This window comes from Phasianus colchicus, chromosome 1 (assembly GCF_987193195.1).
Source record: "Phasianus colchicus chromosome 1, bPhaCol1.hap1.1, whole genome shotgun sequence".
NCBI classification, from domain to species: domain Eukaryota; kingdom Metazoa; phylum Chordata; class Aves; order Galliformes; family Phasianidae; genus Phasianus; species Phasianus colchicus.
In genome coordinates, this window is record NC_143436.1 from 167,349,945 (window position 1) to 167,376,448 (window position 26,504).

The window sequence follows — 26,504 nt, forward strand, 5'->3', positions numbered from 1 at the left end:
AAACACAGGGCAAGAAAACTTTGGGTAGAACATTACTATCTAACAGGTTCATCTTTCATGTTTTCAGTACACATCTAAATAGCAGTTATTTGTTTTATCATCATTCCCACAAACTTGAATATCATCATTCCCAGTCAACTTGAATATGATTCACCCGAATATCTTGCTAAAGGAAAACGCTGGTCTGAAATACTGCTATGTTGGACTCTGGTAAAAGCCTTTCAACTGAAAATTTCCAACAGATGGAAGAAGATAGGTAACCTTAAACCTTTACCTTAGAAAGGTAATCTTCACAGAATGTTCTTACTGAAGCGTGATCATTCAAAATAGCTTGTGCAAAGTGAAGCAAACTGCTTCGTATTTCTACTGGGATCACAGTCTTCACACAAATACAATTAACAGATTATTCTCACATCTTGCTGAGATTCATACAGTCCCTAATACTTCAGTTTTGTAAATGTTAATTAACTAATGCTTCTACACTGAGAGAGAATTTAACTACTCTGCAGTAAGCGCAAGGATAAGACTGTCTATAACAACAGTCAGCAATGGAGCTCATGAGTTAATAAGTCAGCTCTATAGCCTGCACAGATGCTTTCATCCTCTGGTAAATGAGAAGTCATAATACACATAGGATTTATCCTTTAAATTATCTCATATTGTGCAACTCTCATATTTATGGATAACCAGTAAATAATTTCAAGTCTGAGAAGTAACTTAAAAAAGGTTACTTGGATCATCTATCACTCAGAATCGTTTACCATGATTTCAAGAAAATATATTTTGAAGGTTGGTAGTGCTGAAAAAGAGATTAATTGTATTTTTTTTTTCTTATTTTAAAAATAGTAAATTATTTCTTTAATGTACAGAACAAAACTTTTAGGCTTTCTTTCCTCTCCTGTTCCCATTCTATTTTCCACCCACAAATTACTCATAGGATGGTGCTATCATTAACCTATATCATACTAACAACTGAAAACTGCTTTAGATAACACATTTAAATTCATACTACAGCAGAGAAACTGACCCACTCTATTTATTTAGGCATCTAACTTGTATACAAATTAAAACAGACATTCTAAACGAAGTGTATATTTTACCTGTGAACATGTCTTTGATACCTTATAAAGAAATTTTTCCTAACTTAAGTCACTCTACAGTTTTACTTAAAGGACTAATGTGTTGGGAAAGTACTGATGACAGGAGTGTTTAGATCATTTTAATTCTGATCAGAAGTGATCTTCTGAACAAAATCTCCCAGTTGTCTCCATTTACTGGGCTTGGGTTTAAATACAGAGAGCAGTACTAACATAAATGAACTAGACTCTTTTTCAATGACATTAGATCAAAGGACTCATTTCAAAAATACATCTAAAGTGCTACAGTGGTTAGGCAAGAGCAATATCTAGAGAAGTGCTTGTGAAACTACAATCTACCTGCACTGAATGAATTTCACTTCTCATCATTATAATAAACATAATAAATTGTCTCCCTAATTGAGTCTAAATAAAAGGGTAAAACCCTATGGTACTTGTAATAGAGGGAGCAATCTTGGATTTGGGAAAAGCTAGTATTTTCAGTAATACCAAAATCAGGAGTGTTTTATGAAATTTTCTAACCATTGGAAACATACCAGTCATTCTGTATGCCACATATCAAGTTTTCATCATTTAAACAATGATTTTCTTCAAAGCAGTTGTAAACAGATGTGTGACTGTAACTTGCCTGATCAAGATAAAAAGCACTGCCATCTCGGATCTCTCGTCGCTGTTTGAGGTCTGTCTCAGTGGTGTCCCTTGATAGAGCAATATATTCAACCTCTCTCTTTGTCAGTTCCTGTGGACAACAAACTGAGGTTATTACAAAAATAAAACCACAACTCCAGTAAGTGAACTTTTAACATTAAGTCCGATGGTGTAATTGTACAAAAGAGCTCCAGACAACAGCACAGTGATCTGAAATAACTTTCAGATCTAATATATCTTATTTTTAAAACGTTTACACTGTGTTCTGCCTCAAACAAAATGGTTTGAAATTCTGCTCAATAAAGTTTTATTTTCCCCAAATCTATTCTAAAAACATAACCAGCTACACAGATGTTCAACTGAGCATCCATAAAGTCTTCTTTATGGCTAATTTTCTGGCTCTGGACACCAAGAAACAATCAACATCCACAAATCACAGATAGAAATCCAAGTTTTCCATAAATTATTTGAAAGCTTCAATTCTGTCACTGCTGAGTAACACACTGTGACACAGCTGTGATTATTACCTGCACATACTTTGTAAATATACTGATGAACTATATTTTTCTCACCACCTCTGCCCTTAATAACAGAAGTTGCAGTTTACTTCTAAATTATAGACTATTTCAAAAAGAAAAATCTTTAGGGTTTGTTTTTTTTTTTTTAATTAAGTAGGAGTTCTACTTAGAAATTTCCATCGTAAAGAAAAAAAAAAAGTACCTATACCTGATGCTCCTGCTACTTCTTTATCTGAGATATTACACATTCTGCTAGGAAACAGATTGATGCTGAACAAGCTACTCCTAGCCCTTATCACTCATGGAAAATTATGAGGTCTCTCTTTAGAGATTTTAGATGTTTGGCAAAATAAAAAATTAATAAATGAAACAAAGTTATTAAAAAACAAAACAAAACAAAACAAAACATGAGAAGTACTTCCTCTTCGTCTTTTCTGTATCTAGCTGGCTTAAAAAGCCACCAGTTTCTCTATGATATATGTAGGTATAATCTTGTTTTAGTATGACTAGTAGAAAAAAGAACAAAGGGAAGAACACAGGAGAGTTTTCTGTAATAATTAGCCTTGTGTAGTAGCAACAGCAGATAGAAGTTCTCCAGGCCACACTGTTTCAATAAAGGGACCACAGCAGGTAGTACCTCACATGCAAAGATCAGTCCTCACGCAATTATCCTATACAGCACTGAAACAGTAAGCAGCAATCTTAATAAAGCTCAGGTGTAGACACACTGTGGTATAAACAAGGATACAGCCTATGTCCCATGCCTATCAGGTGTCTCCTCTTTTTAGGTTATACCAAACTCATCTCTTCTAAGGAATGCATTGAGCTACCAAGTAGCATATCTGGTCTATTAGAGCAAGAAATCTTTTTTCTCCTTTCCAAAATTCAAAATCATACAGCTTTCTCCTGCTTGCTTTACCTCTGAGAGCCAGTCTTTGAATTCCTGTCTTTTGATTTGAAAAGAAATGGCTGATCTTCATGACAATTGTTATACACCACCATTTGTGATCCTTCTGCACAACCTGATCTTGGGTAGAATTCATGGCAGACAAAGCCCTATGCACATTTTCTTTTGGAGCAGCCACCCACCCCACATCCCAATCATTTAAAACCACAAATGACTTTAATGTAAAATCTTGCACACAGTGCTGCCATGGTTCATGCAGATGGATGTAGGCAAGTTCTTCTTCCCACATTCCAAGTGTGGATCAAACGCACATTCCAACTTTCTGATCACTCATGATAACTGTTCTCAAATGTTATTTAGAAACTTCTTTCCCAAATCCTGTATTTCATGGCTTTTTCTATAAAAAGAAGCAAAAACGATTTGTTGTCTGTAACAGTAGGCAGATATCTTAATCTTCCAACATACATAATGCCTAGAACAAACTGTTTCTCCATTTGTGATAGCATATGGTAACACAGTCTTCCAACTTTCTTTTTCCCTGGAGTTTAAGCAGAAGAACGTATTAAAATGTCTGCACTTTTTATTCATGTAAAACAAAATGAACTCTGGAAAGAGCGTTTATGGAAAAACTTATTTACCTCCTCAGGTTGCTTGCTGTGAAATTTTACAGTAATACTTTCCTCAGTTTGGTTTGTAGAATATCTAACTGACACTAATGGCTCTTTCTCCAAGAACTTAAATCAACATACATACCAGATACTGCATGGCAATGGACCGTCGCAAGGGCCCAGGAGGTCCAATAAGAAAGACGTCCTGGCCGAGAAGATCCTTCTGCATTATCCATCTTAAATGCTGTACTACAGACTGGGCCAAAGAATCTGTCACTTTGAAAGAAAAATAAAGACAAGAACACATTAAGTCTGAAAAGCGTTAAAGATAGCTGGTCATCCATGCATTTTTTTTTTGTTCTTTTCTCAAAAACTAAAACAAAGACATAAAGATGTGTTATCCTAAAGCCAGATAACAGAAAAGCAGAGAATTCCACACAATTTCTCTTAGGCTACTTACTTTACATAATAGTTTATATATCTTACCCACTGCCTTTCCCTCTTTGAAACTTGATCTTTTAAAAGAAGTAAAACAAAACAAAACCAGAAAAAAGTTGATCTTAATTTCACACTGAGCTCATTAATGAAAAGACTTCTCAGCATCAGTTGGATATAGGAAAGACAAGTTGATTATCATTTGTAAAAGACTCATCCAGCCTACATCCCAATTCTTCAGTGAATCATGAACTTTAAATAAATAAACACTATGCTTGCATCACCGTAAGTAGATTCATTTTCAGAATGTATTTTATTTGGTACTTTCTTAAAAGCCAACTCCATTCCTGCTTACATTTTCACACAGCAGCACACACCAACTATCACAGAAAAGCAAGACTCATAGTAACACTACATGACTTATCGATACCACGTAGCTTCCAAAATCATAATGAAAACCAAATCAAAGCAGATCCACGTATCTCTGTAAAGAATATCATTGATTGTGTTTAATATTTACCACATTCATTCAATTGCTGGCAGTACTAGAGAGCATCATGTGCTCTGAGAGGGGGCACTGTTCCTGCTGCCATACATCATCCTCTTCCCATACCTTCATTTAGCCCTCAGCACAGCACAGCCCTTCCTCAGAAATGGGCAAAAAGCATTAACTAGCACGTGAGGAGAGCAAAAACACAAGCAAGCCAGGAGGGAGGTTTATTTATGCATGTGTGTATATGGTTGCTTTCAGAATAATGTGACAAGACCAATGATAGGGTTTGAAGCGAGGGCCTCGAGGGAGGTGCCTGCAACGCTGGAGATCCATCTAAAGTGCACTAAGAAAGGAGTGGGAGAAGATGAAATCCTCACATTATTAGTTGTTTATTTACCTTTTTTTAGCATGCTTACTGGTTTCAATTAGAAACCAACGTTTTAAGAAACAAGCCTTGTTTCTACTTTAGCTCTCCTGAGGCTGAGAAAAGGAGAGTTCAAGGAAAGCAAGCAGTAATATCCCTCAATTCTCAGGGCTTCCAATTTGCCTTTTTATCTTTGTGTATCAGACATACAATTCCTTTTTGTAAAACAATAGAAACAGCAGAAAATGATCCTGTGAGACCTAGTAAGATGGTATAAGGGTGACTAAGGAAAACTTAATTAAAATTTTAAGTGAAGACTTAGATCTATCACTAAGGAAAACAATCAGAAATCTCCCATTTCCAGTGAAATCTGCTATAACCTCACCACCAATAAGAGCAGGAGTAACATACACACATAAATAATCATAGAATGGCCTGGGTTGAAAACCCCCCCAGGGTTCAACACCCCCAGGCTGCCCAGAGCCATATTCAGCCTGGCCTTGAATGCCTCCAGGGATGGGGCATCCACAACCTCCTTGGGCAACCTGTTCCAGTGCGTCACCACCCTCTGTGTGAAAAGCTTCCTCCTAAAGCAAGAAGCCTACAGCACCCAGTATTCCCAGGAGGTCTCTCATCCAAGTATCCAAGTGCTAACCAGGCCCAACCCTGCTTAGTTTTAGTTTCTGAGATCAAATGAGCTTGGGCATTCCCAGAGTGGTGTGGCTGTGAACTAAACGAGTAACCTATGTGTTAGGATCATCAGATGAACTGTAAACAAACATTTCAGGGTTTGGTTCTGTTTTTAAACGACGGTCATTAACGTGCCTGGGCTTACTGCATATACTGCTCTCTCAAATGTTGGTGTGGTAAGATTGTATAAATGAAGGCATACATTCTTCTTTACTGCAACGCTGTTTTTATTCAAAAGCAATACACATCACATGTACCACACACCTCAGGCAAATGCAAATTAGTCCTTCGCAGAGAACGTATTCATTTCTATGAGACTTTCAAGAGAAAACAAAATTCATAGTACATATAATTCTCATGAAATAAGGGTGAATGAAGCGCACCAGACCTGCTCTACCCAAATTCTGCTGCTTTAAAGGTATGCTAATTTGAAAAGCATCACACGAATAGTGTTTCTATGAAAGGTACCACTAACATTCCAAGATTGAGACACATTCATTATAACTTCCACCTGTTGTATGAATGCACTGTGTGCATCATTAGTGCATTTTTTTAGCAGCTGCTACAAAAAAAAAAAAAAAAAAAAAAAAAAGGTACATTCCCTAAATTGGACAAATAACATTGCAAATCTTGCTGGAACACTGAATTCTTTTCACATCAAAAATCACACATTTGAAGCATCGACACAGCATGACTACAGGCGCCTCTGGTGTATTTCACTTAACATGTGTAGCTATCTTTTTTATTTTTAGGATGGCCTTAAGAAAAAAAAAAACCAACAAGTCAGGTCAGACTTAAAAGCAGCACCATAAATAGAAACAGAATTTTAGAATGTTCAGCAGCATCTGTAAGACAAACTGTCATTTAAATGGGAACATAAGCATTTGAAATCTAACAATCTTTGGAACATGACCTCCTCCCTCTCCCCTGCAAACCTTAAGGCATTTCAGGATGCTTATGTTCCTATAATTTCCTAACTTTGCTTTTGGAGAAAGGGTCACAAAAAGACACCGTTTCTTATTGATTTAAAGTTACTAGAAAGTGGTTTCATTGCTTCATCATTCAAATAATTCTTCCCACATACAGGTTACAGCTGGATCAATTGTAATGCATTTTTAAATACACAGTCACTACACTGACCATCTGCAAACTCACTCAAAGGAAGCCCGTTATAAATAATGCTGAGAATTCAAAGAAAGCGTTCCCTAAGGTGAACTGTCATGACAACAGCTTCCACTTTTCAGTTCCTTCTATTTTAACGTGTACTACTTATACATCTCTCTATATATTAACCCTATTTCAGTTTCCTTCTAAAATCAGAAAAATATAAAATTTTCTATGCATACGAAGTCTACATTGAATAAACTGCTCCCACAGCACATTATACTTTTCAAAAGAAACTTCAGATGTGGATATGCAGTATCTTGTATATTATTTTTATATATTAAGACTACTTTTACTGTGGTATCTGCACAGCAAACTTCTTGTGTCTATCACAACTTGAAAAAAATTCTCATTATTCAAGTATTATATATTAACTTGACTCCAAGAGGCACATAATCATTTTCTGTGACATTTAGAAGACAAGGCAAATTAGCTGCAAAAGCATCAGCATGTATAATGCAGCAGTTTTTATTAATTATCCCATGAGTCAGATAACACCTAATGCAAACTGGGTTTGCACAAGCTGTTCAGTGGCACTCTGCTGATTTGCACTAGCTGAATAGCTGGCCCAATATTCTTAATCTGCAGGGTGGTGCGTTGGAAGCCTCTGCAGTGTATTCTCAAAGACACCATCTGGCACATGCAGAAGAGTAGTCAGTGCTACAGTTTGCTGTTCCTGTTTATTGACGACAGCCAGAGAAAGAAATTGCCTTAAATTGCTTTTTAATATGTTGTAAGTGGGAAAACACCTAGCAGAATCTTTGCAAACGTTTTGTAAAGTGAGCAGTTAAAGCAGAATGGAGAAATCCTCAAATAAGAAAAGAAGGAAACACTGTAGATGGATTTTGAAGCAAATGCAGCAGCCACTGTTGTTTGAGCCACAAATCAGCTTTTGATAAAACCAAGACTGAAATGGATATGTTAGCCTCTGAAATTTTCCAGTTCACTCATACTTGAATTTATGGCATATGCTGCACTCACTGAAGCAGTAACATTCAGTGGAGATAGCAGACTTGCTGCTGGCAAGTTGTAGTAGCCCATCTACAGAAGAAATCCTATAAACAACAGAGATACCTCTTCCCACTGTTCAGATGCAAACAGACAAATAAACCAATTCCCAAAAATATCTAATCCAGATGTGGTATAAAATATATCACAGCTCAAGTCCCTGGATAACTCTGGTTTGGTCAATCAAACAAAAACCAGCAGGCACTTAGAATCTGTAAGGTTGGAAAAGACCTCTAAGGTCATCTAGCCCAACTGCCAACCCACCACCTCCATGCCCACTAAACCACTTACCACTTAGAAGATACCACTGTGTGTCATTCAAATAAAATGAAAAAGACTACTGCATACTCACACCTTTGCTACAGCACTTGTTTAGAGTTTGAGAAAGGCTCCTTTTTTTTCAGGTGAGGTGAAAATCTGTGAGGGAAAAATGATCTCCCTTTTGCATAGCTAGCAAGGGCTCCTTCAGCTTTACATACCATTTGCTGCACAGCCAGTGTAGGGGTGGCAACTCTATAAGAGGAAGGAGGGGACAAGAAGAGAGGCCTTTGTCTATAGACACAAACATATCTTCAAAAAGGAAAATGTTCAGAACAACTGAGCTCACCAAGATACATTTCACAGCTTTTGTGTGTTAGGGTGAAGGCAGGGCATCTAAGTTGAAGAGGAAGGCCCTTATGTGCAGCATGCTTTCAGCTGCTTTCACTCAGCATTTTACAAGGAAAAATCTCTTGCTCTTTCAATTTTACACTGATGCATGGAACCCGAGGAGTTTTCAAAGACTCACAATGTGGTTGCATCACAGTCAGTTTTCATTGGAACACTATTTTTCCTCATAAACTTTTCATGGAAACAGTCTTCATTCCAACAATTTTTGTTCTTGCAGCGGTAGGGCAACAATTAGTGAATCTTTGCAGGGGCTTACAAAGGGGGAAGTTACCTCCTTGGATTAGACTGTAAATCTATTTATCATTAATTCTCCAAGCTGACTGCTTCACAGGAAGGGATAAGATCTACACAGATAGATCACTGTCTGTATTTGAATATAAATGAAAAGAGGAACATAAAGGAATCATCTCAAACCAAGCAGCTTTCTAGAAGGAGTGGGATTCAAGAGACTAAGATTCTCTTATTAGCCTACAAATATGGAATACATGAAACTGTTATTAGCTGGATGTGTAACTCATAAGAAAATACATAGCCAGAGCAGTCAGATCAGCGTCCAACTGGAGGGCCATATTGTTCCTGCTTTTGAGCACAAGAGCTCCATCCAGTACAAACGCATTCATGAGATTCACGAAATGATCCAAGAAGAATGATCGAAAATCTAGACGACGTGGAAAAAGATATTGGAATTCAGACTAGAGAAAAAATGAATTACAGAATCATAAAATCACAGAATCACCAAGGTTGGAAAAGACTTGTAAGATCATCCAGTCCAACCATCCACCTACCACCAATATTTCCTACTCAACCATGTCCCTCAGTACACCATCTAAACATGTCTTGAACACCTCCAGGAACAGTCACTCCACCACCACCCTGGGCAGCTTGCTCCAGCATCTAACCACTCTCTCAGAGGAAAAATATTTCCTAACATCCAACCTGAAATTCCCCTGGCACAACTTGAGGCCATTCTCTCTAATCCTATTTCTAATTACATGCGAAAAGAGGCCAATCCCCACCTCACCACAGCCTCCTTTCAGATAGCTGTAGAGAGCGATAAGGTCATCCCTGAGCCTTAAAATCTTGTTACAATCTTAAAAACTGTATTCCAATATGCAAGACATAATTACAGTTAAAAAAGAAAACCAAAGCAATTTGTACATCATGGTTATTATGAATTAGAAGTATGTCGAGAAAGATCTAAATGTGGCAAAGCTTTTTCCCCCCCCCCACAAAATAATAATTAATTGTTGGAACAAATAGAGCAGATTGGGTCTGGAATCTACATCACTGACACATTTTAAGAACACAGAGGGTAAATATCTACCTTTATAGTTAGGATTCAGCTGACTCTGCTATGAGGCACTAGGGACAGTCTTCAGCACTCAGACTTCTCCTGAAGATTTCTATGACAACGTGCCACTCTCTGCTCCAGCCTTGGTATAAACAAAATAATGGGGATAATAATGTAAAATGCTGAGAGCCTTACAGACAAAGGCTTACAGACACACCACTGAAAATTCTTGGTTAGGAGATAACAGCCAAGCAACATTACAGCTGCAAGGCTACAAGAAAACTAAGTGCTGAAATAATCACAAACTCTGACAAGAGACATCTTTCTTTATGCTAGGAGAAAAAGAAATGTAATGACAAAAAGCTTTGTTAACATGAAATTACAGTCATCTCGCAATCCAACCTGGCTCAGTAATATCTTGCATTTGGTTAACACACGTTCCAGCACAAACCTGAAACCCACTTTGAGGAAGAACTGAATGCACACACTTGTTCTCCTCTTCTGCAAATGGTTCATACCATTCCAGGACAAGAACACAGAGGCATCTTACTGTTAAGGCAATACTGATTAATGAGAAAAAAAAAAACCTGCTGACACCACTGATCCCACTATACAAAAATAGCTCTGATTTCCCCAACATTAAAATAATTTCCCTTCAACCACATAATTCCATTTACTGCTGTTTTCCTTTTCTATTTCATTCCCAGATGTCTCAATTGATATAACAACGTTTATGACTTAAAAGGGACACACTGAACCCCAGAAGGTATATATGCATTTCACTACTGAGGGGAGGGTGGCATAAAACCACAAACTGTTTGAAACTAACTTTTCCAAATGCAACAGTTACCTGTAATAGGAATAGAGGCAAATTCCCAAATGCATTTGCACACTCACACAGCAGCACCTACGTGGCATTACCACTGAACATCACATTTCCTGCCTTAATCTCTGTCCTTATACAAAGCCTTCTGGAAGAGCTACATTAGGAATTTTTTGGTCAAGATTAGTAAACACAAAGTAACACAAAAAGCCACACAAAGTTTCTCCAAAGAATAATTACAGATAAGATCATACTTTTCAGGCATGGTGGGATTTTAAAAACGTAGGTTTTGTTTTTACTGATAAAAGAACAAACAGTGCAAAACTAAGTGCCTGCCTTCTAGAACGTGTCAGACACCATTAACAAAATTCCCTTCTGTATGACTCATTTTTACTTGTCACTTAGAAAAATTTGAAACAATTCAAATTTCATGTACCTTTAATTATCATCTTCCAAGAAAAAGCCATTTGCCAACAACAGCAAAACAGTATGTTATGTTAGCACACAAAATGGAGTGCTACATAGCGAGGTTGCAACGTACCTAGCAATAAGCCAAAAAGCAAAACATCAAATCAAACCACAGCACATATCCTGTGTGTTTCAGCAAAACCTAACGACATTCAAAGAAAGACTTCAAATTTGATCAGTTTAATGTAGTAATAGAAAGAATGTAGTTACCTGGTATTAATTACATATAAAATGACAAAGCCAAGATTTTGTAGGTACTTAATACGTTTACATTCTTTATTGTGTTACAATTTTTCCTCTCGGTTCCTAAGGCTATTTTTAAGCCTAGAATAATAATGTAGAATTTAGAATAAGTTGTAACTTCCCTAAAATTTTCTGTACATTATAGATATGCACTTTCAACATTAGTGCATTTTACCATAGTTGTTATCTGGCAGAATAACAAGAATAGAAGCATTCTATCCTACGCAGATGGTAAGCTAGAAAACTGTTATTTGCAGTACTAGTAAATGAACTGTCACTGCTTTAATTCCCTCCTCTTAGCTCTTACTCCACTGCAAACATCACAATGGCTAAGTGACTCCAGACCTTTTCAAAAGCACTTCCTACTAAACTGGGAGATCAAACTATTTCTAGTCTTAGCTTAAAAGAAATGAGGTGAGAGCCTCGAACAATTCAAATGCACTATCTGTCCCTATAATAAAATTTTAAAAGATATGTCATCTAAGTTTACAGATGAGTGTAAGCATGCAATTACGTTCATATATTTTACACCAAATATTTACAGCACAGTCTTTCATACTGCAAAACAAAAACTCTCTTAAGAATGAATACACTCAGTAAGTGATGTCTGTACTCTACAAATGCCTCACAACAAAGATATAATTGACGTGGAGCCAATATAATCAACTTAATTTCAATAAGGGAACATAACCTTTTCTCCGTGGTGATATAACTATAGAACTTAAAACAAATTTTCCTACATTAGGACTATACAAAAAAATATGTATTCAAGTATTAAAGATAGATTTTCTGCTATTAAGCACATTAATATTCTACCTTATTTAATTATAACTAATTTAGTATTTAGGTTCTCAAGCAAAATCATGTACTCTAAATAACCCTCCTGTTCAATAAATGAATACTAATGAACAGCAGTATCTCAAGCATGCCAGTTATGATCATTCAAAAAGAGAAGCAACTAATAAGATGTAATAATATGTAATTATTAGCAATGCAATAATTGCTAATAAATTTTACTTTTGGTTGTAGAATAAGATTCTAGCTAAGACCCCACAGCTCTGTACAGTTCCACTTTAATACCTGTTTTCACTAGTTTTCAGTTTCTTCTTCCTTTAAAATCACTAACTAAAACAACATTCTTCTTTGATTTTATCGAGCATTTTCATACTCTCTTTCCTTCTCAATCCAAAGAACTGAAAGACATTCTATTGTCGCAACAGAATTAACATAAATGTTGCTGAAAAGTGCATATGTACCAAAACTTGTAATAGTGTCTGCCACAGTAAGGAGAAGTGGAAGATATGGAAGCATTGTTAAAACTAATGCTTTTGGTACAGCACAGAAAACAAGAAAATAAATCCATCTACAAGAAACTTAAATAAGTGAAACCGATTGCGTTAGTCATGGATACAGACAACTAACATATCTCATGATCCAATGAGAAAGCATAGGAAATAGTGAAACACAAAAATCTATCCTTTCAGAAGCTATATAAAGAAATAACACAGAGCAGCATTTCTCAACGGTTTGGCTGCATTCCCAGAGAGCTCACAAGGTGTGGGAAGTGCTGTTACACTCGGAAACGGGAATCCTTTCTCAGTGGGCTACCCCGTAACAGCAAGGATTGACATGTGGCATAGGATAGCTTTGGTAACTTCCATCACCTTGAAGAAAGGTGTCATGCTTAATGGGGCATGGGAATTAAGCAGTCCGTAATCCAGACACTGAGCATCAGCCTGGCATACCAACCTGCTGGCAGACCTCAAAACTAATCGCTGGCTGAAAGCAAACAAAATCTCCCTTTCTCTGTTCCTGCTGCGTTTCTTGAAGGACAAACAGGTCAACACATGTTAGTTTTTTGTGCCTCTAACGTTTATATTAAATGCAAAGAAGTTGCAGAAATGTTTTATATCACAGAAGAAAGGCTGAATTTCAAAAAAGAGGAGGATTAAGAAACTTAGCTAAATATGGCAACTGTAACAGAGGTCTACTATCCCACAGTTACTAAAAATAAGGAAGGCCTGACAAACCAAAGTACTATTGCCTAAGAATGCAACAATATAAACCTTCACACAGCAGTTTCTGCCTTTTCCAATACTGTATGCCTGTAACACACTTAGTGAGCATTTCTCACAGCAGTTATCTACCATTCTGCCAGCTATACAGTGGCAAGTCTACTCTTCGTATTATCGACACCACCTCTGAAAACCAAAAAGAACCAAAGAACCATAGAAAGATTAAGGCTGGAAAAGACCTCCAAGATCACCTAGTTCAACCATCAGACCATGACCACCATTCCCACTAAACCATGTCCCTCTGTGCTGTATCTACATGCTTCCAGGGATGGTGACTTCATCACCTTCCTGAGCAGCCACTCATCAGCACTCTCTGGGCCTGAGCCTACAGACAGTTTTCTACCCAGGTAAGAGGACAGTTGTCCAAGCCATGAGCTGCCAGCATCTCCAGGAGAATAGTATGGGAGACAGAGTCAAAGGCTTTACTAAAGTCTAAATAGATACTTGTAGAAGGAGATCAGGTTGGCTAAGCAGGATCTGCCTTTCATGAACTCATGCTGGCTGGGCCTGATCTCCTGGCTGTACTGCACATGCCATGTGATTGCACTCAAGATGATCTGCTCCATGATTGTCCCCACCGAGATCAGGGTGGCAGGTCTGTAGTTCCTCCAATTCTCTTTCTGACCTCTTCAGTCTCAAAATAACCTCTCATCCCACTCAAATAAATCGTCAGTTTTCTTGGTGTCTTCTTCAAAAATGCCATGGAAAGCAAATTCACTGGAAGTGAATGGCTACACTCATATTCCAGCTGTAGAACCTTGCAAGTCTAGGGAGGACAGTGACTGGGAGTTCTCAATGCATGGCCACCTCTAAGCATAGTCTAAGGACTACATACCCTTTTAGAACAGCATGGTTTTAATCTCAAATTTTATCTGTGTGGAAAAATCAGATTTTTGTTTGTTTGTTGTTGTTGTTGTTTTTCTTTGTTTGTTTATTTGTTTTTAAGTTTTGGATATCCAGTAGCCTTTATGGCTATGTGGAAGCACTGAACAAGTAGCAAGTGACCATTCTGGATCCACAGGAAAGAACTGGCCTGAACTGCCCTAGGAAATGCCACAACCAAAGTGTGATTTCCTTGCTGATCCAAAAGGAAAAGTTGGGAAGCACGTAGCCTCAATAAAAAGGAGGAAATACAGGAAATACAGGTGGCTATGAATGTGTGGCATTTTTAATAAGGTACCAAAATGTAATGTGAATTAATTACATATATACATATGTACACTGTTAATCTGCAGAGTTGCCAGTGACTTTGTTAAGTATTTGATAGTATTTCTAATCACTGTGCAATTGATCTCTCATTAACTTGATGAATTTTGAAAGTCTGCTTACAACAATAATACGATAACCTAGAAATAGTAAATAGCACAGTAGAAAAACCTCATACATCCACCACATAGTAGAAAACTCCTAGGACATACAGCAATTGAATGATAAACAGCTACAGCTCTACAATCAAAAAATTTAAGCTTTATGAGAAGTAATTAATGGAGCAGTCAAAATATGTAAACATGAATCCCTTTACCTTCCCATATATTATAGTGACAAGCTACTGTCAAAGTTAGGAGATTCCAATATAATCTGCTGAACCTGAGGTATCTTAAAGAGCTCAATAAAAACAGCCTTCCCCAGTGTATATAATTTTTCAAACCATATTTCTGAAATAATTTCAGTAAAATCAGTGGAGCAACTAGAGTGAGTAAAGTTTTTAGAACAAAACCTCAAGGTCAATTCACAAGGAAAGCAGATTCTTACTGTAGTTCTGTGGAACAAGTTCTGGGTTCTTCGGTGTTTTGAGTTTAAAAGACACATCTCCAATAGTGACGGTATCACCTGAAAAAAAGAGAAAAGAAGTCTTTTAGTTCCTATATACTTTTGACGTGTACAATACATTTATATTAAGTTTACATCACAGGCCTGCTGTGGCAATTGAGAGCTATTAGTTTACCAGTCAGGCTCTGCTGCTTTTCAATAGGTCAGGTATCAGCAGAATTTATATCCAATAAATATTCCTCAACTTCTTCCTTTTATTTTTATAATCACAGCTTACTTTGTTGGAAGCTATGGAAGTCAAGCTCACTATGGAACCCTGTTCCAGATACCATTGCTTGTTCCTTCAAATGAAATCCTTAGCTTGTTTGTCTGCAGAAACAGCAGTAAGAAATACTTGTAGGTAGACCATGGAGGAAGGGCCACTTCACTCCCAATTATAGGGATGACAACTTTCTCATTTTCAGGTAGCATGAAATGGAGTCTCTTGGAGATACAAAACATTATACTCATGCCAATGCTCTCTACCTGCACTCCCCAGCTTGCAGCTGAAGAACTTGGCACCTTTTCAAGGTTGGAGAAGTCTTGCACATTTCTTGCTCTGGATTTCAGTAAAACTAAAGCACCTGCCATGTAATTTACTAGTTAATTCCTAGGACCTGTCTTGTCTGTCCTTCTGCACTGGCAGGCTTGAGTTAAATTGCAGGGCATGCCCTGTGTACTTTCTCACTGAAATCAGAACTGAAATCTAGCTTGAGCCAGGAAATGGGTAAGCCAAAACCTGTGAGGCCAGGAGAACAAGCTGCAGACTGCTAACAAACTCAAAGGGGAATTTTTCTCATGACTGTCTGGGCCATGCAAACAGAAGTTCAGAAGTATTAAAAGCTAAGTAAAATGATGTTTTTGCCATTATAGTTGCTGAAGATCACATCACATTCGCTGCCTAACAGCACGTAGATGGAGAGGACTACAATGACTGCCCCATGGTGCAGCACTCTGATTACACCACCTTTCCATGAACTGACGCCACGTTTTAGAACCATTTTGTGTTTGTTTGAGAAATGAGACACAGAAAAGACGCAGCTCACGAACGAGATCCAACTCCAAACACTGTTTTATTGGTTTGCCTGACAGCATCCAGGGAGATGCGTAAGGAGTAAATGAGTTCAGAAGGTTGATGTTGGAATTGGAAAGGGGGATGCTGAAGAGGAAGTTTGTCCAAATTGACAAAGGCAATCAAAATGGCTCCCACACATACAGCAGCTCTCCTTTTGTATTTTGCACTCCAGTGTGGCACCCCAATGTTACTGGCACACCCAGATGTAACTGCAGATCTCATAGCACTGAGAATTCACAAATTCCGACGTTATTCAAATGAACCATAGGAAATGCTACACATTTAGAACTGGATTCACAGCAGCCAGTGAGGAATCACCTACAGCAACAAGCAGGAGGCAATGATGAAAGGATTACAGATGATTTCCTTTCAAAATGAAATGCTTAACAATGCCCTGAGTCTGGGGTTCCCAGCCTCACATATATATGCCCACTCTTGGGCCTTCATGTTGCTCCTGAAGCACAAATAATCACCCCAAAACATTTTTCCTTAAAATACTGGCAGATGACATATGATGATTGTTGCTCTTATGCAACAATACAGCGCTTAAATGGCTTTCCAGAAAGTGAGAGGCAACAGCAATACTGCTATTTAGAAGGTGGCCAAGGGTTCATTCCTGGTCCTGAGGCCAAGAGTCACCAAGCAGCTCTCCCTGCCTAGAGCTGAGCATCCTTCTCTTCCAGACTCATGCAGGAACCAGGAAGTGCAATGGTCTAAAACAGCAGGGGCTAAGCTAACTATTAAGCAGCAGTCCAAGGCTTCAGAACATTTCCTGGCCCTCCTTGAACTGCAGGACAAATGGTATTTGCAGTCTGCAGATCAGAGTACATGCCCTCTTCAGTGTGACGTGTTCAGTCACTCCAAAAGTCCAGCAACAGTACAGGGGTATTGTACCTGTTCTGAGAACAGTTACGTATTTTTAAAGAGCTGCCAAATAAAAAACAAATCCACTTACAGAAGTAAGACACTACAAGCTTTGACACTCCCAGGATTTTGCCCTCTTCTCTAAGATTAAAACTAGAAAAACTATTTTACTGCACAGCTGTTGTCTGCTGTTCCCTTTCCTCTGCAGTAGCTCCAACCACTCCTTCTCACTGGGAAACAGCTAAAGGGTTTACCAAAATGCCTCCGAGTTTATGAAAACATCCTGCAGGCCCACTGCTTCCTGCAAAAATTGACACCTCTCTCATTAGCTCAGCTAGGAAGAATTTGAACATTCTAAAAAGAGCAGGTTGCCTGATATATCCTTAGGAAACCACTGCCAGGGTGTTTTTTTTTTTCTCACCGTTCCTCAGCCAACATGCAAAGAGACAGGAGTACATGACTAATTAGCTTCTAGCTGAAATCACCTCAGTTCAAGTTGCAAATATTCTTCCATGCATATACAGTCTTCCAAAACACAGTAGGGACAAGATGCCAGATGCTGAAACAACAAGGTGTCAGACTTCTTTAGCACGTTGGAATGATGATATCACCTACATAAGAATGCTTTAATTACCTGTTTTGTTGGCACTGAAAACCTCAGTTGATTTTCGAGAATCTAAAATTAAGAATTAATAAATAAATAAATACCTAAAAAGTAAGTTAATTTGCTCTAGGTAAAAAACAGAGAATGCATCTCTTCTGGCAGAATTTACTTCAAACCCTAAGATGCTAACACCTGATCTTACCATTTCCAAAAATTCAACAAGTATTCCAGCCATAAATGGGCCCTGCAAAGTAAGGTAGGAGGGAACTATATGAAAGCAGTGGAGAGAGCTAAGCACACCAAATCCCTAACACAAGCTAAATGCATTTGTCTTTTAGGTTTTGTTGCTGCCTGGAGACAAACACTGCCTCAACCTCCCATCTGTCCACAAAGCAAAAATATTAGCCATGTTTAATAGAAGTACAAGCAATATCAAACCAAAACAGCACTGTCTGTTTTCCTAGCTAAACGAGCACAAGAGGGATTAGTACACTAATCTTATCACACACTTCCACCTGGGCTATATTTTCTTGTATAATTTGTTTCTCCTACATTCATTTAAAATCTCATGTTTGGTTATGCCATTTCCACTGCATTTCCAAACTCTTTGAGCAGAGTTGTCAGCCCAGATAGGCTCTCTCCAACATTACACCAGCTGGCAAGGAACTGACAACAGCCTGCCTGGTAGAAATGTGGTGTTAAATCAGCTGGGCTTGTCATTTGAGAACATGCATCCCAAAAAATTTTTCTCCATTGCAAATTATAGAATACCCTATAAATACTTCAGTTCACAAGCTACTGCTGTACTACCATGCACAAAAGCTACAGAGGTGAAGAGGTGGAGATGTGCCCTGGTTTCTTATCTCTCACAAGGAAAATAGCAATCTTAGCTATCATGGTCTTCAGGGAAAACAGTGGGATACAATCTGATGTACAAAGAGCTATGCCTGCTAACATAAAGCAGTTGCCAAATAAGCCAGAATCTAAAGGTAAGTGGGACATCCCATTCAAGGACTGGTCAATATACAGAGGCAACAAGTAAAGCCCTATGCGATATGGGTCAGAAATTCAGGGCATATAAATACAGTGACCCAATAATAGGAACTGCAAGAGACTCTCTGAAAAAGAGTTATGAAAACAGCCTCAATACATGCAGTGAACTCTTCCTAGAACATAGTGCTTGGACAGATCTGACTTGCTGTGAGACAGGAGTTAAAATGCATATCCAGCTAGTCAGTAACTACAATGCTATGAATACAATGTATTCTCTTATTCAGAGCCACACTGTAGATAATAATATACACATCTGCTTTTTCCCATAAAAAAGACTTCTTCAGGTGAGCAGGCCTATGTCTTCCACAGTCTACTGAGGACTTCTGAAGGGAAGGGTAGCAGCTCTTGCTCCAAGCCCTGCCATGCAGCTGGAGGCTGGCCAAGCACTTTGGTAGAGCACCACTGATGAATGCCCTGTGCTTTTTACCCTCCCTGGCTCCTCCTACTGACTGCAGCCAGGCACAGAAAAGCAGAATCACAAAATCACTGAACATCCCATATTGGAAAGGATACAAAAAGATCATTGAGTCCAACTCTTGGCTTCACCCAAAATTCTTTATCTGAGAGCATTGCCCAGATGCTCCTTGAACGCCAACAGCTTGGTGCTGTGCCCACTGCCCTGGGCAGGCTGTTCCATGCCCACCACCCTCTAGTAAAGAACCTTTCCTTAAAGCCCAACCTGACCCTCCCCTGACACAGCTCCATGCCGTTCCCCCAGGCCCTGTTGCAGTCACAGAGAGCAAAGCTCAGCTCTGCCCCTCTGCTCCCTGTGAGGAGCTGCAGCTGTCATCAGGCCTCCCTTCAGCCTCCTCCAGACTGAATAAACCAAGAACATCCACATCTCTTCATATGTCCTGCGTTGTAGATCCTTCATTACACTTGTTGCCCTCCTTCGGACACTAACGGTTTTATGTCCTTCTTATGTTTTGGCACCCAGACCTGCACCCAGTGCTGCTGGTGATGCCGCACAGCACAGAGCAGAACAGACAATCCCTACCCTCACACTATGGCAACGCTGGACCTGCTGCACTTCAGGGAACGGTTGGCCCTTTTGGCTTCCAAGGCCACTGTTCTCATCAAAAAAACACTTAAATGATAACACTAGCTTCAATTAGTATCAACTATCCCTCTTCTCCTCTCCTCCCAAGACAAAGAACATTCTCTACTCATACTGTCTTTTTCTATATGGTGAGAAGAAAAAGATATTGCTGTTTAATTGAAATTATTTACAGCAACACTGGCCATATTTGAAGAGAGACCGACTACATCTCAATTACTATGTAATAATAAGAAGGAAAATAATAAATAGTCCTTTCAAATCACAGAATCACAGAAGGTTGGAAAAGACCTACAAGATCATCCAGTCCAACCATCCACCCATCACTAAACCATGTCCCTCAACACAAAATCCAAACATTCCTTGAACACTCCAGGGTCAGTGACTCCACCACCTCCCTGGGCAGCCCATTCCAGTGCCTGACCACTCTTTCAGAGAAGTAGTATTCCCTAATGTCCAGCCTAAATCTCCCCTGGCACAGTTTGAAGCCATTCCCTCTAGTTCTATCACCAGTTACATGAGAGAAGAGGCTGATCCCCAGCTCACTTCAGGTAGTTGTAGAGAGCAATAAGGTCTCCTCTGAGTCTCCTGTTCTCCAGACTGAACAATCCCAGCTCCTTCAGCCACTCCTCATAAGGCCTGTGCTCCAGACCCCTCACCAGGTTTGTCACCCTTCTCTGAACCCACTCCAGGGCCTCAATGTCTTTCTTGCAGTGAGGGGCCTAAAACTGGACACAGTACTTCAGGTGCATTCTCACCAGAGCTGAGTACAGGGGAAATGTATTAATATATTAAATAAAGAAACTCACAGCAAATGAGAACACCCTACATAGTTGTATACATGTATTTAGACTTTGGATAAGAATTCTGCACACAACAGTTCCAACCTCTTGGGAAAACCTTTCTGTTATCAAGGTTTTTACAAGATGTTACAACGAAGCTTGAGGAATGCTGAGTTTTTAGGCAGCTAAGACGATTGCCTTTTGGCCTCGTTAGTCCTGAACATATGTGAGATTACCACAGTCCAACAGCAGTCTTAACGTATTACACATTCACTTGTATGCAGACCATCCATCTGGACTCAAAAGCCAAAAACAGCAAAAGCACATTAAAACCGTGAAGGTGCTAAGCTCCACTAACATTAATTTTTGTGGGATTAGATCACATCTGTTAGAATAAAACAGTTTGATTTCTAAATTATATTCAACTGCGTATTTCCAGGTTTTAATTTCAACACATTATGAAGGAGAAAAGGAAAAAGAAAAGGAAAAGGGAAAAGCTTTCAACTGATATTTATCCAGCACCTGAGCACGCGGGTGCGCTGAATGGTGCTGGCCCTCATCCTCGAAGGGCCAACTTTTTTCTTTATGAAACAGAAATTAAGCTTTCAAATTCTTTTTCCTCAATTTCTGTGAATACATTATCCTGTTTTTAAAATGCCTAATGCTATAATGCTCTCGCATACACCTAAAAAACAAATTTCAGAATGTATCTTAGTAACTTGCTCAAAAAAATGCTAAACCAAATGCTAAAATCAATTACCAATCTCTGAAATACTGGCTGGAAGGCATTCTGAATATAATCTTCTCCAGCTTCCTGGTCAACTTCAGCTTATAACCGAGGCTAAATCACATCATCCAAGGCCCTGTCTCTGTCTCAGAAACCCCCAAGGATGGAGATTCCACAATCTCTCCACTTAGCCTCTTGCCCTGCTGCACTACTCTACTAGTGAAAAGGTTTGTTCTGTTGCTCAGCTTGAACCTTACAAGCCTCAATTTGTGAGCACTGCCTCTTGCTGTATTATTTGCCACAATTAGGTAGTTAGACTTCATCTTTGTAACTATAACTGCAAGTTGCATGTAGATTCCTCCTCTCTTCTCCTCTCCCTTCCTTGCAAGATTACCAAACCTAGCTCACTCAACTTCTACTCACCATCTAGATCCCTCACAATTTTGATAGCCCTCAAGCAGACTTCAGTTTCTTAGCATTGCCCCAGAAAGGGAAGCCACAACTGGACACAGGTGGAACCCCAGTAGAGCATTCTAGAGATGAACCTTCCCTTGCTCCTCCTGATCTAGCCAAGCCTGTAGTTTGCTTTCTGCTATGAGGGCAATGTTGGCTCACATTCAACCGCACATCCACCACAACCCTTCAATCTTTTCAGCAAAGCTGCTCCTCAGCCAATCCCTTCCCAGCCTGTAGTGCTATAACACAGTAAAACTGAAGTAGAACTGGCAGAACTTCACACTACTCCTTGAACTTTTGGAGGTTTCTCTGGACCCAAAATTCAAGTTTAAGGCCTTTCTGGACTTAAGACCTGCAGTTTACAGAGCACAGTGATTTCATCCCTACATAGCAAATAGTACTTCCTACAGTTCTTTTCTGTTGCCTGTCCTTATTTCATTTCTGTATGCTCCTTTTTCGTGTTTTAGTTCATTGTGAGGTTTTCCGCTTGACCAAACAGGCCTCTTACTGAAACACCAAATAAGTGTTTCCTATTTGGGATATATCCTACACCACGGGATCATGAGCTGCCTTTAAGTTTTCTTTAAAAATGGTCCCCTTCTCCTGGGCATTTGGCTGTTATCCAAGGGATTTCAGCCAGTCTCCTGAAAAAGCAGAAGTCTGCGCTCTCCAAGCCTAGAATCTGAATTCTGCTGCTCACCTTCCCAGCCTTCCTCCAGCTTCTGAGCTCAATCATTTTATGGCCATAGAGATACAGGCTACCATCTAAAAGCAAATCAGTCAGTTCTTCTCTACTTGTGAGCAGCAGACAAAACGTTACCCTTGGCCAGGCTCTCTGGCATTTATACTGCAAAACTGTTACCAGCACTGTCTAGAAATTACTAAGAACTCATGCAAATACCAGACTGCCCTCCCAGCAGATGTCTGGATGCTTGAAATCCCCCACTAGTGTGAGGGCCCAGGAGTGAGAAGCTTCTACTAGCTCTCTGAACACCAGCTCACAGTATTTTAAAACTGTATGAAGATTCTTAAAGTACAATTTGCTCAGTTCAGAAAAGCCAGGCTATCAAACTAATCTAAACTGAGCTCAGATATCAAGTGCGTTAGTAAAATGTCAATAATGTGTTTCAATTAAAAAGAAACTATGACTTAAAATAAATACTGAGTTGTTTTGAAGAGTTCTTAGATACTGAGAAGATAATAAAACAGATGAAACAGCCTTCAAAATTCACTGTGATATTTTCCATGCAACCATTCTGAGCTTGTTGAGCAGGTTTGACTTCAGCCTTATCAATTACAATGTTCAAGGCTTGCAAAACTCATCAACAGGTGCCTTGACTATAACAGTTGCTAAACAGGAAAACTTAAATTTTGAACAACTGCCAAACATAAAAACTTGGAAGCTATTTACTGACATTTACCCATGGGAGCAACTGTGAAACCCTACTGAAGACCACAAATACTCAGAAGCTTATCTGCCTGGCAGCTCATCCCCTTCTTCCAGCTGTATCAGTGAGTCTAATAAAAGGCATCGGGTTTTTTGTCACCTTCTTTTCTTAAATGCTAGAATAGTTTTACATAACTCGGGTATAACTCCATACACTTCCAGAGATAATTGGCTTTAAAAGTTCCCATCTACTTTTTCTGCCTTCTCAGCTGTGCTGATGCAACAAGCATAAGGCCTTGCAGTAAATTAGATCACTGGAATAACTGCAGCCATCACAAAGTCCATAAATACAATTAAGGATGCAACCAACAACAGCAAGAACATTGTCTTCCAGATTTCTCTCAAACTTTACCACTGAATAGTTCCAGCAGTTCTTCTGTGGCCTTCTGTGCACTAGCAAGACTAATCTGCTTTATAAAGACAGAGTTAAAATTGCTGAGCATTACTCTTTCACATAAAAAAAGGACAAAACAGACAACAGTTCCTCCCTTATGCTTAAAAACTACCATCACAGAGAGTAAATCAGATCTGGCAGGGATGTCAGATCCAAATTACTGTGTATTCTACAATTTGCTCTTTGCCTGACTGTTAACAGCTTCCAGCCCTTACAGAAATACTTTCCTTTTCAGTAGCAAAGAGACATGCAACATCAAGGCTTTCTATTAGTGCAGCCCCACAGAAATAACAGAAATCCATACTGCATACATAAGTTCAGATCACCTCTTCAGATCTCAGTAGCCCCAGAGGAGCAGCAGGGCCTGCAAGATGACAGGCAAGCATATTTAAAATAAGATTTAAAAACAAAACAAAACAAAAACAGAAAATGAAGAATAAATAGCATCAGCACCTGAGAGAGCAAATAACCCTGATATCATCCATTTTCCTGTCTCTAACAGCTATGAGATTGTCTGCAGTTTCGAAGCAAGAGATTTAAATCTTCCTACCAGAACTACTACCACTATTAAATGTGACTGGGAATACTTTTATTATTCATACACATATACAGCAAGCTCACATCCAGTTACATCCCAAAACACTGAATTTTAGGAAGTACTTTCAGTAATTCTGCTTTTGATGCCCTTCCATTTCACCGAACTTCTCCTTGTTCATGAAGTCAGTCATCCTAACTGACCTATCATCATCAGGCACTTGTTTCACAAACTGCTACACTGTTCCTTTTTACTCCTGTTTTTAAAAATAAATAACCACAGCTTTCTTCCAGGATTTTTTTAAAGTTAAATACTTCATATACAAGGATTCTTACAAGGATTCTTTCAAGGATTTCACGGTTACCTATTCTTCAAAGGCTCCTCGTGAAGGAAGCAAATGCATGTATCAGACGTGCAGTCACAAAGTCGAACAAGAGAAATGGAGGTAAATGGCACTAAAGGGGCGTTAGGAAAGCACCCCTCACCAGAATCCTTTGGCAGTATTCTGTTTCCTTAATTCACAGCCGCTCGTTGTAGACTATATTTAGCAGTTTGATGCTTCTGGCTTTCATCCCGAGAAGTGCCAGCTACCACGGGCACATGTCACCACTTCTGAGCAGCACTTCTGCTCCGTTCAGGCCCAAGGGGCATCAGAGGACACTCTGGGGCAGCCCGGGTCATCTTCCCAGCACACACACACTGCTCAAGGTCAGCTCCACGCTCACTGCCGCCGCTGATGGGAATCCCTTATTGAACCACCTGCCTCGGCAGCCCCGACGCCAGGCACACAGCACAGAAACGGCGGCTGTGTAAGAACTAACTTGGCTGAGCAGAGCGATGCCCACTGGCAGGGGTTGAGTCTCTGTGCGTGAGACGTTTTGGAAGGGAACACCGAGCCAAGACTCTGCCCTTCATCTCACACGGCACCCAGTAACGTAAGAGCAAGCAGGGCCCATACCACAGCCGGGACAGCCGTGGGCCCAAGCGGCTACCGGCAGCCTCCGTGCTGCTCGGGGCCGAGCACTGCGGGGCCGAGCACTGCGGGGAGGAGCCCCGCGGCACCGCGCCCGGCACGGGGAGAAGGCCGAGGGGAGCCGGGGACGTGTGTCGGCGGGGTGGTTACCTGAGCCGTGCAGCGCCCGCACCTCCAGGCGGCCGGGCCGAGCCGCGGCCGCTCCGCCGGCCAGCACCTGCCGCAGGAGCAGGCGGACCCTGCGCGCAGCCGGAGCCCCGGCCCCGCCGCCCAGGCACAGAACCCGCGACTGCATGGCCGCGGGCAGCGCCGGGCCGAGGCGGGGAAGGGAAGCGCCGCCGTACAAAGTCCCACCGGAAACTGCAGCCGGGCCGGGCGGCGGCCGGGGCGGGCAGAGCCTGCGGGAGCTGAGCGGATGGGAGCTCCGCGATCGTCGTCCTTCCTCTCCTCTCAGCACGGCTGAGGCTGGCAGGACCTCTGGGTCCCTCTGCCCCAGCAAGGACACCCAGAGCAGGGTGCCCAGGGCCACGTCCAGGCAGCTCTGGGAGATCCTCAAGGAGGAGACTCCACAGCCTCTGTGCAGCCTGTGCCAGTGCTCCGTCACTGCACAGCACAGAAGGGCTCCTGGTGTTCGGAGGGAACCTCCTGTGCTCCAGTTTGTGCCCATGGCTTCAGGTCCTGGCACCGGGCATCACTGACAGAGCCTGGCTGCAGCCTCTAGGCGCCTTCCCTTCAGACATTTATGGGCACTGATGAGACCCCCCTGAACCTCCTCTTCTCCGGCCAATCGGCCCTGGCTCACTCAGCCTCTCCTCATATTTGAGGTGTATTCACTTCTCCGTTTCCCATTGGAAAGGAACTTCTTTTAAGAGGCCTAAATCTGCCCGTGTGTAAAAACTCAGAACACAGAACTACAGTCCATAAAACACTGGAAGTGGCCAGTCTTAGGACGTAATCTATGTTTCTGCTTCTGACCATGTCTTACTGTTTCACAGAAGAACAGTTTAAAGTTTGAAGCTTTTAAGCAGGAAAAGTGGGAATTTATGTGATAAAAGGGGTAAAAAAAAAAAAAACAAAAAAACAACCCTCCAAACGTATTGCCATATCAGCTGGCAGGTTTAAGTTCAGTAAGAATGGTTGGAGTGCTGTCTGTAAGAAAGACAATTTTTATATGAAAGTGACTGAACCCTGCGACTGGAGAAGCTTAAAACATCACAGAAAACAAAG

The 26,504-nt window shown here is 40.2% G+C and overlaps 1 protein-coding gene across 3 annotated transcripts in view; it reads right to left on the bottom strand.

Annotated features, from left to right (window-relative positions):
* The window catches only part of VWA8 (von Willebrand factor A domain containing 8), a 181,048-nt gene extending 155,443 nt beyond the window's left edge, over positions 1 to 25,605 (bottom strand). Inside the window, exons 1-4 of one of the 3 annotated variants that reach the window (XR_016461609.1) lie at positions 25,428 to 25,605; positions 15,254 to 15,331; positions 3,924 to 4,054; positions 1,726 to 1,836 (exon numbers count right to left, since the gene is read on the bottom strand). Coding sequence is in view for 2 of the 3 variants with exons in the window: in XM_031615838.2 (XP_031471698.2) it covers positions 1,726 to 1,836; positions 3,924 to 4,054; positions 15,254 to 15,331; positions 25,428 to 25,572 (465 nt within the window). In the remaining variant the exon portion in view is untranslated. Of the gene's footprint in view, positions 1 to 1,725; positions 1,837 to 3,923; positions 4,055 to 9,925; positions 10,035 to 15,253; positions 15,332 to 25,427 lie in introns of those variants that run through there. The other 2 variants (XM_031615838.2, XM_090131297.1) reach the window with 2 other exon arrangements.
* Between the last annotated feature and the right edge of the window lie 899 nt (positions 25,606 to 26,504).